This window comes from Cucurbitaria berberidis (assembly GCF_010015615.1).
Source record: "Cucurbitaria berberidis CBS 394.84 unplaced genomic scaffold K460scaffold_5, whole genome shotgun sequence".
Taxonomy (NCBI): Eukaryota; Fungi; Ascomycota; class Dothideomycetes; order Pleosporales; family Cucurbitariaceae; genus Cucurbitaria; species Cucurbitaria berberidis.
The window spans coordinates 3402846-3413292 of NW_024468939.1; the positions used below are offsets into that span (position 1 = coordinate 3402846).

At 50.5% G+C, this 10447-nt stretch overlaps 5 protein-coding genes across 5 annotated transcripts; 3 read left to right on the forward strand and 2 right to left on the reverse strand.

Annotated features, from left to right (window-relative positions):
• Nucleotides 1-154: 154 nt before the first annotated feature.
• Nucleotides 155-1520, reverse strand: K460DRAFT_293879 (uncharacterized protein; the record flags this gene model as incomplete). Its single annotated transcript, XM_040929458.1, has 2 exons — nucleotides 155-1137; nucleotides 1196-1520. The coding sequence occupies 2 exons, from the start codon at nucleotides 1518-1520 to the stop codon at nucleotides 155-157; spliced, it is 1308 nt and encodes a 435-aa protein (XP_040785202.1).
• Nucleotides 1521-1855: 335 nt separating this feature from the next.
• K460DRAFT_389231 (uncharacterized protein) lies at nucleotides 1856-2855 on the forward strand (the record flags this gene model as incomplete). Its single annotated transcript, XM_040935733.1, has 1 exon — nucleotides 1856-2855. One exon carries the CDS (start codon nucleotides 1856-1858, stop codon nucleotides 2717-2719), a length of 864 nt encoding a protein of 287 aa, XP_040785203.1. The 3' UTR covers nucleotides 2720-2855.
• Nucleotides 2856-3112: 257 nt separating this feature from the next.
• Nucleotides 3113-4696, forward strand: K460DRAFT_420519 (Clavaminate synthase-like protein). The gene is made up of 2 exons (XM_040938084.1): nucleotides 3113-3958; nucleotides 4027-4696. The coding sequence occupies exons 1-2, from the start codon at nucleotides 3392-3394 to the stop codon at nucleotides 4570-4572; spliced, it is 1113 nt and encodes a 370-aa protein (XP_040785204.1). The 5' UTR covers nucleotides 3113-3391; the 3' UTR covers nucleotides 4573-4696.
• Nucleotides 4697-6379: 1683 nt separating this feature from the next.
• Nucleotides 6380-7903, reverse strand: K460DRAFT_370604 (S-adenosyl-L-methionine-dependent methyltransferase). The gene is made up of 10 exons (XM_040934197.1): nucleotides 7832-7903; nucleotides 7734-7780; nucleotides 7596-7681; nucleotides 7504-7546; nucleotides 7390-7456; nucleotides 7306-7333; nucleotides 7244-7256; nucleotides 7164-7194; nucleotides 6935-7113; nucleotides 6380-6885 (listed from the first exon to the last, which is right to left on the reverse strand). Exons 1-10 carry the CDS (start codon nucleotides 7859-7861, stop codon nucleotides 6462-6464), a joined length of 948 nt encoding a protein of 315 aa, XP_040785205.1. The 5' UTR covers nucleotides 7862-7903; the 3' UTR covers nucleotides 6380-6461.
• Nucleotides 7904-8853: 950 nt separating this feature from the next.
• Nucleotides 8854-9747, forward strand: K460DRAFT_189787 (uncharacterized protein). The gene has a single exon (XM_040927112.1). The coding sequence runs from the start codon at nucleotides 8976-8978 to the stop codon at nucleotides 9666-9668; it is 693 nt and encodes a 230-aa protein (XP_040785206.1). The 5' UTR covers nucleotides 8854-8975; the 3' UTR covers nucleotides 9669-9747.
• The last annotated feature ends 700 nt before the right edge of the window (nucleotides 9748-10447 follow it).

Consider the following 10447-nt stretch of genomic DNA (forward strand, 5'->3'; position numbering starts at 1 on the left):
CGTTTCCGGCGATATGAAGCCTCAATACGAGGGCAGGATTAAGGTTGTAGTGAGTTTCCAAGATGACGTCATCGCAGCCTCACTGCATAGGGCTCCTGTCAATGCTGTTCTTCAACTCCGACAGCATAATCAGGCTAGCACCAATTTGTTCATCTTATACGATATCAATCCTCTGTTCTTTGATGGCGTCCATGTCTCGTCTCCACTGGTCCGTGATCTTGTCAATCAACCCAGGTATCCTAAGCACGTCTACCGCCGTCCCTGCTAGGGCCTTTCCCACTCTCAGCGCTCGCAAGAAGGCTTCCTTAGTCCCCGATGCCTCCTCGAAGTCTGGAGTGTGCGGTTGTCCCGCCTGTAGACCTGGTGGAATTGCAAAGCTCGCGTTCACGCTCGGCATTGCATAACTAATGTTTCCCTGATCTGTGCTCGCCTTGACCCAAGTATACTCGTCCCCAGATGGTATCCGCGGGTCCGGCAAGTCCGGCAACAAGTTCCAGTACTTCGTATACGATGCTGCGAGCACGCGGTTCGGCACATGGTCAGCGTACCCTCGAATGATTTTGATCTCGACCCTCGCACCGGTGGCCTCGGCTCCAGCGCGAAAGCAGGCGCTGACTTTTTGCCGGAGTTCTTGGAGTCGGGAAGCACTACTTGCGCGGATTACACAAACACCGGCGGCATACGCGTGGATGACGTTCGGCGCTGCTCCACCGTTGGTGATGCTCATGCCGATGACATCGCTGGGCATTGTCTGCTGGCGCAGGACCGACACTGCATTATACGCGATCACTACCGCGTCGAGCGCGTTGACACCCAGCCAGGGGCTGTTTGCTGCGTGCGCTGCCCGTCCAAAGTACTCAACCTCGAGGCGAGCAAATGCCGTTGTCCGAACAAGAGGGCTGTTGTGCAAGATGCCCGGGTGCGAGATGAGGGAGATGTCGACGCCTTTGTAGGCGCCTGCCTCGAGAAGACGGATCTTGCCGCCCCCGACTCCTTCCTCCCCCGGCGTGCCAAAGACGACAACCTTGCCAGGCAGGTCGTGTCGCTTGATCATCTCAGCTGTCGCAAGACCAGCAGCGACTGAAGCTGTGGCGATGAGATTGTGACCACATGCGTGACCTAGGTTGGGGAGCGCGTCTGGATGATGCAGGTGTCAGCGACGTCTCTTTCTCGGCTACGTGAGAAGCTGACATACCCATCTCAGCATTGAAAGACACAACAGGTCCCGCCTTTCCGCTGTCGTAGACCGCTACCCATGCCGTCTCCATTCCATACGCTGATGTCGTAACTTGCCAACCGTTACACGAACGCATGAAATGCGTCAAGGCATCGTGTGCCTTGTGCTCTTCAAACGCGAGTTCGGGATTCTCGTGTATGAAGTTGTTTAGAGGCCACAGAGAAGCCTGAAGACCATCAATGGTTTTGTCGATCTCTAACAAGTACTTGTCGAGGAAGTATTGAGGGACATCTTCTAGGCGTTCGCTGTCTCGAAGCACGACGATGAACCCGTCCTGCTCCATCTTCTTTCCTTCAAACTGCACGCATTTATGAGTCTTGAAACGCCACCAATTGCCTACCTACCCAAGCACAGCATTGCCATGCGATGATTACGTTCGATTAGTGATGACGCAATATGAAAGGTGGTCCCGACAGGACGAATTCACTTGTAATCGGCTGATGTTGCCTGCACTAAGCTACGGATAATTACCGGCCGGAAGAGGGGCCTCCGTGACATGCCAGGATAATTGATCCCGGCAGTTGGCGAAAGTCAATCTGCTTCCAGACACCAGGGTCTCATAATCTTTCGTTTCACTCGTAAGATGGGAAACCTACTAACAATCAACACTGCCAAGGCATGTCTAAACCGCGTGAAAAACCGACGACGGCCAACGGTGACCAAATTCACAAACACAATGTAGCGACGACACTAAACTACTGGGATGATCCAGGAGACGGATCCCGCCCGACACCAATCTTTATTGGAAAAGGAAGAATCACGAACGAGAGGCCGCATCGTGCACAGAATTTCGTGGTGACCGACATAAGCGGCGACGAAAACAAGTACTCTCTCGACAGCCATGGATTCCAATACTGCCGCCACGAGAGTCGCGAGAAGAATTTCACAGACGAGCAAGCTATTCAAAAGGCCTACTACAAAGAATGCGAGAATTTGTTAAAAGATGTCACTGGGGCTAGTCGCGTTCATATTTTCAACCACAAGGTCCGTCGTGGACCAACTCAGTGGCATCACTTGGGCTTGAACAACCTCGCAAACCGTGGGCCTGTCACACGGACACACGTCGACCAATCTTACGCTGGAGCAGAGCTGAGACTCCGATATGAGTTTCCGAATGAGGCAGATGAGCTGGTGAAGAAGAGGTATCAGATCATCAATATCTGGCGTCCCGTCGAGACGATTTTGAAGGATCCCATCGCCGTTGCTGATGCACACTCAGTTCCGGACGCCGACCTAGTCGGGGCTGAGATGACCGAAGTTGATTTCAAGGGCGAGTCCTGGGTTGTTAGACATAGCCCGACTCATCGTTGGTACTACAAGCACCGAATGACGGCGCAAGACGTGCTTCTTATCAAGTGTTTTGATTCGGACACTTCGGTGGCGCGAAGGTCGCTTCACTCAGCCTTCGAAGATCCCGCTCACCGTGATAAGGAGTCGCGACAGAGCATCGAGGTTAGGTGCCTAGTCTTCTACGATGAGTAGACAGCGCTTTGGTACTCTGTTTTCCCCCTCACCGCGCAGGAAATATATCACCGAGATAAAGAGAAGAGGCGGCCAGTCTTGCCGCATTTGCCATGACGTGTAGTACTAAGATGGAATTAGCGACTTTACAAGCCCGTTAGAATAATAAATCAAGCTGGGCTAAATAGGAAGTCTAGCTGCGTGATTGCATTAGTTGGGGGCATGTGAAGTGTGCTGAAGATTTTGCCAAGGTGAGGGGAAGGGCTCTTGCCGACTTTGTATTGATGCATAGTGCATTATGACCCCTCAATGCACGTCTAGCGAACTACCGGCAGCGATCGGCCAATATGGTAAATGCTGCACCCCCACACCAGACATGGAGAGCGGGGCAGCGAGATAAAGCAACCAACTGCACTCTGATGATGGGTAGACCAAGGTGGAAACTAGCCCAAGTGCTATCAATCAAGTTTTCCTGGGCCACGATTTAATTAATTACGACAACCCGATGATCTCTGGTGTTTAGATGAACTGAATAGCCGCGTGGTCAAACAGCCGAGAACCCAAGGATATATGTATATAAGTCCTGTGTTGTAGAAACCAGAGTCGTCGCACTGCGGTATCTTCAAGAACTCATACGATTATAAGAGAACCCTCTAATCACTGATCATAAATCACCAATACCACTCGAACATCATGGCTCCCGCGATTGATCCCCCGCAGACCGTCGAATGGCAGGGCAAGAGAGTCCCCGTCTGGCCAATGCAGACAGTCGATTATGGACTACTCCTCTCGCAGGATCCCGCTGAAGTGGATAAGGTGCTCAAGGCTTGCCTTGAGGACGGGTACTTCTACCTCGACCTTCACAGCATCGACGGCCATAGAATGCTCGGCGACCAACAAGAAACCCTCAAGCTCATGCACCGCTTCTTCGAGTCGCCGATCGAGGCCAAGAATGAATTTGGGCTGATTTCTTCGCATCTGGGCTATGAGCCGGTGGGTAGTCGCACAGGCGCATTTGGAGCGGGAACCAAGGACGGATATGAGATGCTGAAGGTATCCCGAGATGAGATCCAGAGGGGTAGCCCCAAGGTCCCGGCTGTGATCAAGAACAGTGGCGATCTTCAGGTCTTGGAGAACGCCATCGGCAGCTGCAACACCATCACCAAAGTCATTCTCTCGGCTCTTTCCACCGGAATGAACCTGACTGGAGCCTCACGCTACGAGAACTCGCATCGCAATGACCGGCCCTCGACCACCACGGTAAGTCTATTCACCTGCTTGAACCCCACCGACATAACGTGTCTGGTAACTTATCTAACTCTTACTAGCTCTCTATGATGCACTACCTCCCCTCGGACGTGACCGGCAACAACAAGATCGGCCATCAGAAACACACCGACATCAGCTCGCTGACACTGCTCTTCAGCGAGCAGTGGGGTCTTCAGATCCGCCCACCAGGGACATGCGGCGCCCGTGAGATGGGGTTCGTTGCCCCTAAGCCGGGTTGCGCTTTCGTTCACGTCGGCGACTCGCTCCGATTTGCGAGTGGAATGAAGATGCAATCGTGTATCCACCGCGTTGTGCCCTTCGACCCAACTGAGCACCGTTACTCGATCGCCTATTTCCTCCGAGCTGAGGACGACACCATGTTCGTGGACAGCGAGGGGCGCTACGTGACAGCTGGGCAGTGGCACGATGAGAAATTCAAGGCATTTACCGATCCGTGGCAGTGGCAGGCTATGGCTCCCGGGTCGATGATTCTCGGAGGCATGAAGGAGGCTGGAGAGGATGACCCCACGGGTGAGCCGGTTGCCTTTGCGCCGAGCACTGCCGTGGCGAAGGAGGTAGTCAAGGAGGTATCTGTGCACGCATAAGGTAGTTAGCTTGTACGAATCAACCTCGAAATATAAAATTGAGGGGGCTTTACAGGATAACCTCTTCTCATCGCAGCTAAATGCAAGGTTATATTGAACTTATGGTTCTAGTGTTCTGCTCGGTACTGTTCTCTCTTATTCATTATACACTTTTTTGCTTTCACCATATGACTGCCTTGATAGCTCCACATTCCGCGAGGGTAATCTTGGAGTTTGAGTCTTAGTAGATGGAATTAATTATGATTTAATTTGTAAGCAGCTACCCATCCTGCAACCGGTAAGTGAAAGAGATAGTTTGAGTAGGAAACGCTGCTGCAGGGCATTCTTGTCAGGCAACTACTTGGCTACAGTTTAATAAAGGCCCTGCACTGCATTGTAAGAGGTACCTTTAGTTCCTAGGCACACTAGAGTCGCCATCCACACTAAACCACACATACGAATCAAAACCTAGCCATCGACCAACTTAACCCTACTGCAGTATCGTTCAACCCTAATGCCCTGAAGTATTGGAGGACCTGACAAAGATACGGATGGGGTGGAGGATGCACCATTCGCTGAATTAAGATCGACGTGCAGCACCCGACTCCAATCCAATGTCGTCCATCTTATACTGTGCCAGCCAGTTACTTGTAAGATTTCAACGCTGAAGAGTGTGCGAAGGTACACAAACACATGACTAAACCACTGCACCGCGGCGTATGCGAGGGAGTTCGCTTCGTGGGCGCAGTAAAAGAGTTATTCGCAACACTAGAGGACATCAGAGACGAGTTCGACTTGGATAGGACAACGAGAAAAACCGGACGCACGGAGATTGTGACTGGTTCGCGGGCGGTGATGAAGGCGGAGGGACGTAACGTGTTGAACAGCTTCAGAGTCCAGAGACTCAACATCGACATAAACGATTTAGTTATTGAACCTCAACAGCAGCAAGCCCCTCGTAGACCGCATAGAATGTCCAAAACTTCGAACTGGGTAGATGAAGTACCGGTTCTCTAGCCACCGAATGCCCATGAATTTCTACCTTTTCTCGTACTGAAGGGGAAGCCATCGCCCCGAGACCGGGCCCGGCGAGCATGCCTCCAAGCGACGTGCGGTTTACGGTAAGCCCCATTCTTTCTGAAGACCATTCAATAAAGATTGATGAACGCCATATTTTCGAGAGTGAGGTGAGAGTACAAGAGACGCTATTGGATGATACTGAGCTACTGGCCGCATCATGCATGGGTCCGACCCTGCGTCATAGTTTGATTCTTGCGATTCACACCGCTCGTCAAGTTGACATTGTCGTTGCAGCCCAGACAACTGCCATCCAATTTCTTTAACACAATAAACGCCGATTGCACAATCAATTTGAAAAGCGCAATTGTCCATCAACTTCTGTGAGTTATGGTGTCCACTGTCGTGGATAGAGTGAGATTATCAGTATACGCCAGTTGTGTGCAGATCCATGAAAAAACTTGCTGCAATCGCCCGGTGAGTCATCGTGGGTATCGCTGATTCTTGCTTTGTTTACAGCTATGTCTGCAATGCAAACGACCTATCTTTCACGCGTGAAAACTGTGTGTGGTGCTGTGCGATACCCGCATTTGAAAGAGTAATCTGCCAAAAGTATAAGTGTAACTGGGTTGATGATGATAGCCATACCGCTCTCGTGATTCGGATCTCCGCTACTAGAGGCATGTAAGGCTAACAAATTTGATTTCCATAGGATTAGCTTTATTTAAATTGACAGTAGATCCCTCAACCACATTACACTCCTCAACCTCATAGTAATTTCAAACAAGCTAGATTGATTCTAATTGTTTTGCCGGGGACTTGGCGGCTTCTGTCCATAAACCAACGATCTAGCCACTAGTTAGCTCGAACTCCGCTAAATCTAGTCTCATTACCTACACTTCCTGATAGGCATGAATGCTGCGATCCCGTAATGCCTGCCTCATTTTGGCCAGGTATACGTGTACATCATCAAGACTCCACTTTAGCAGTGAAGTTAGTAAATATATACACCATCCTTCGATTCCTTGCTCCCAGTGTATCCGATTATACTGGCCAATCTCCTTGAACTGCTTATCTGCCGCCCAGCCACCAACAGGGAGCTTCCAACGGCGCTCTACGACGTTGATGAATCCGGCTGCCTCTATCCCGGCTTTTGATTCGTCGACTGTCTGTAGCGATTTTCCGAATTTCTCGCCAAGCGTGAGCGAGATTTTGCCCCATTGATCGAAGATCGAGTCGGGCGTAACAGAACCGTCATCGGATTTGACCCAGACGGACATTTCGAGTTGTTCAAAATAACCGCCGGGTTGGAGGTGGCTTCAACAATCAGCCTAGTGCACATTCCCAGCCGGTCATGTTTACGTACTCTAGGGCTTCTTTGTAAAAGGCCGACCAGTCGGCGACGCAGCCGTATAAACATCGCGCGTGGATGAAATCGAAGCTGTTCCTGCGGAACACCCATGGTTCGGTGAAGTCGTCGACTTCGAATCGGAGGTTTGGGGGCACGAGGGAAGGCTGAGTGGGGCTGAGATCGGTCCCAATCACCTAGACCTGTTAGAGTAATGTTGTGTACAATTTTCGCATGTTGCACGAACCTCGGCAGATGGGAACTTGTCCGCGAACTCGCTGTTCATCGGTCAATCGTTTGGACGATAGATACAGATAAAACACTAACATAGCCCAGATCCCTGGCAGGTTAGCTTGCGTATTGCGTAAGGCGAGTTACTGCTTGCATACCGGTGCCAGTCCCTACATCCAAGACTTTCTAGGCAGAAGACATTGATCAGCAAAAAGCCAATTGCTACTCATCTCGAAACGTACTGTTGGATTCTTCGATATTGGCGCCTTATTCAACTCGCCGTCCAGCAAGAGGAGGGAGATATGGTGACTATCATGTTATTATGGACAGCTAACCGAACAGCTCAGAGGGCATACAAAATATCCAGCTGATCCGCTTGCGTTTCGTCATTCGGACCCCCTGCGCCCACTTAGAAACACCACCGGTATCTAACGAGGAAGCAGCTCACAGTATGAGCCTTCCTTGTACGCATGGTATCGACGACCGTTGCGGTATTTGTAGTTGACGATAGCAGACTTCAGCGACGTGGTATCGCTTCACACCATGTTAGAAGCCGCTTTGCGGGTTGGCTTGAAAGTAGGCTTACGACGCGATGTCCTCGTCATTGTAGGCCGAGTCGGTCTCGTCACCGTCCTATAGTTTCTATTAACATAGTCGTAGTTGTATAATGGCGAAGGGACTTACAATAGCAATCTGAGTCTCAATATTAGCCATCGCTAACAACGCGCAAGACTGTTATCGCCGTGGGAGTACGACGAGTGTCAGAGCTGTTGGTTTGAAGGTCATCTGTCAGCGGGGAGGAGACGGGAAAGGTTAACCACGACCCCATAAGTGGATATAGTATTGGCAGCGGGCGGACGGCACGGCTCGCTAAGTAACCTGTCATTTGTCTTAGCGTGACCCTGGTGAGATTCTCGGCGCTAGGCGCCAAGCCCTCCGGTTGGCTGTAACTGTACGTAAGATTGCATTGGGAAGCCTTTCTAACCGGGGCCTAGGCAGATTGAGGGCAGGACGCCGGCCTTAGAACGCATAGATGTGGAACCATCATACCACCTAACGAGAATATATCCCACAAATTAATGCAGACCCGCAAGAAGACGGGGCTATAGCAGTTAGGTTGCCGGCTGCCCTTCGCGATTGTTGTTACTAAGAGGATTTCAAAGCGCCTACGCCCTAGTTGAGCTATCGCTGGTTCTGTCAAAGTACTTTGAGTGCGGAGATGTTTGTGATTACATTGATTCATTGTTGTTACTAGAAGAAATAGATATTTAAAAAGTGCCTACGCTCTAGGAAGATCTATCAAGCTACGCATAGTTAACGTTCCACATTGCGCACTACACTACTATGGCGTGCTTTGCGAGTACAAGAGTCTATATGCTAACTTTACAATCCTTAGATCCGGTGCAGGAGCAACAAGGATAGCTGCCAGAGAAGCTAGAGCCTTGGTGTTCACTGCGAATATGTCGTGTCCATGGCTGGCAGAACTCCAAAATGACAATGCAAAGCCACCGACTTGCGATCCGATAGAACTCCTCCGTCGCCACCAGAGAGTCGGCCTTCTGAACAGTCCCGAACAAGATCATCTACAAACACTTCTGCAACTGAGCCTCCTCTCCTGAACCCGAGCGACTCTACCGACAACTTCGACATATCACGTACGAGGTTCGGACCTGGAAACTCTCTGACACAGACGGACACCAACGAGTGGCAGCTTTTAGACTTTCTAGACGACGATAGCTGGACGTCCGAACGCGCAGCTTTTCCTGCGAGCATCGACGATGGCTGGTCGTTCCCCCCTGTCACATCCTTTGAGATCGAGGCATTCCCAATGCCATCTGATCTCCAGCAGCCAACCAGCACCAATAGACAGTCTACTTCCATAACCACTTTAGTCTCGCAACCATCTGAACTTCCTTCTAGCACAGCAAATCTCCGTCCGATGAGCCCGCATTCGCCTAAACAACTGACTGGGAGTGGATTAGCTCAGGGCCGTCAGGATTGGACCCAATTCGGGCCCGTTGTCGCCCTTTGTAAGATGGTACGGCTCCTTGAAGCCCAGATGCATGCACATCCGACGGCTGTGGACGAAGTCATGAGGCTGAATCAGGCATGTATCAGAGACGTATCGAAGATATCATCGAAAACGGAGTATATGCAATGCAGGAGCTGCCCCGCTCTGATTTCGACCATTATGGAGCTCATTGTGACACGGTACGAGGATATCACCAACGACCAAGGCCACGGCCGGATGTCTTCGGTTACTTTATCGACACCCAGCACACCATTTCTACAGTTTGGCGTCTTTGAGCTAGATGCCGAAGAACAGACATTGATCCGCAATCGAATCATATGCAAGGAGGCGCAGAAATGTGTTACAATTATACGGACACTCAAACAATTGCTCGTCACGAAGGTGGCCACTGGAACCGATGTTTCTTCGCAGGCCTATGCACTTGGCAACTGGTATGATGGCATGGAGAAGCGGATGACCGATCTTATCTCACGTTTAATACCCGCTTGAGGAGCAGTCTAAAACAAGCAGCATTTATACAGCGAGAGTGGTTTTCAATCGGCGCGGTGTTTAGGGTCTTCTCATGATTATATGAATGCCATCCTGCAGTGCTGCAGGTGCCTATACTGTCTATACAGGTTTAAGCAATGTCCTTCGACTGAATGTTTCAATGTGCACTACGGCCGAATCTCAGGTTTCGTGCAATCTCGAGACACTCCTCGAATTTGGTGCTCCAGCTGTAAGCATAACCCCACATACCTTGAGAAAAGGACCCAAGCATGCATAATGACACCCTCGTCTGAAGAGTGGCTGGCTCCGATACCGTAGCCACCTCACTTCGAACGGCTATTCTATATATCGCCAACGATCCTTCCATTGTCCGGCGCATTCGGAAGGAGCTTGCTGCCGCTTGCGTCTCTACTGAAAGGTCCACTTCCGTAATTATCAGCTATGGTCATGCCCGCAATATCCGTTACATTCTCGCCGTCGTTCGCGAAGTCCTCCGCGTCCACCCACCTGCTATCGCAACAATGGAGAAGCAGTTTGGCAACGAGAGTAACCTTTTCCCCAATAGTCGTGTCATTCCTGCAAGAACTAAGATCGCGTTGTCCTTGACGTCAATTCTTTAAGACCAAGAGACGTTTGGTGCAGATGCGGAGCTGTTTAGACTAGAAAAGTAGCTTAAAGATGTTAATAAAGAGAAGAAACAGAAAATAGATAGAGTGCATGAACTAATTTTCGGCTCCGGGAAGTTTCTTTTTCTTGGAAGGGAGATTGTAATAATACAT

Excerpts from the sequence above, each read along its gene's own strand:
- K460DRAFT_370604 (XM_040934197.1), bottom strand. The coding sequence starts at position 7,861 with ATGGCTAATATTGAGACTCAGATTGCTATT. Across the intron at positions 7,547-7,595 it reads GTACAAGGAAGGCTCATACT|GGGGTCCGAATGACGAAACG; the intron begins GTGAGCTGCTTC and ends AAGTGGGCGCAG. Across the intron at positions 6,886-6,934 it reads TTTTACAAAGAAGCCCTAGA|CCACCTCCAACCCGGCGGTT; the intron begins GTACGTAAACAT and ends TGATTGTTGAAG.
- K460DRAFT_420519 (XM_040938084.1), top strand. The coding sequence starts at position 3,392 with ATGGCTCCCGCGATTGATCCCCCGCAGACCGTCGAATGGCAGGGCAAG. Across the intron at positions 3,959-4,026 it reads ACCGGCCCTCGACCACCACG|CTCTCTATGATGCACTACCT; the intron begins GTAAGTCTATTC and ends AACTCTTACTAG.
- K460DRAFT_189787 (XM_040927112.1), top strand. The coding sequence starts at position 8,976 with ATGCCATCTGATCTCCAGCAGCCAACCAGCACCAATAGACAGTCTACT.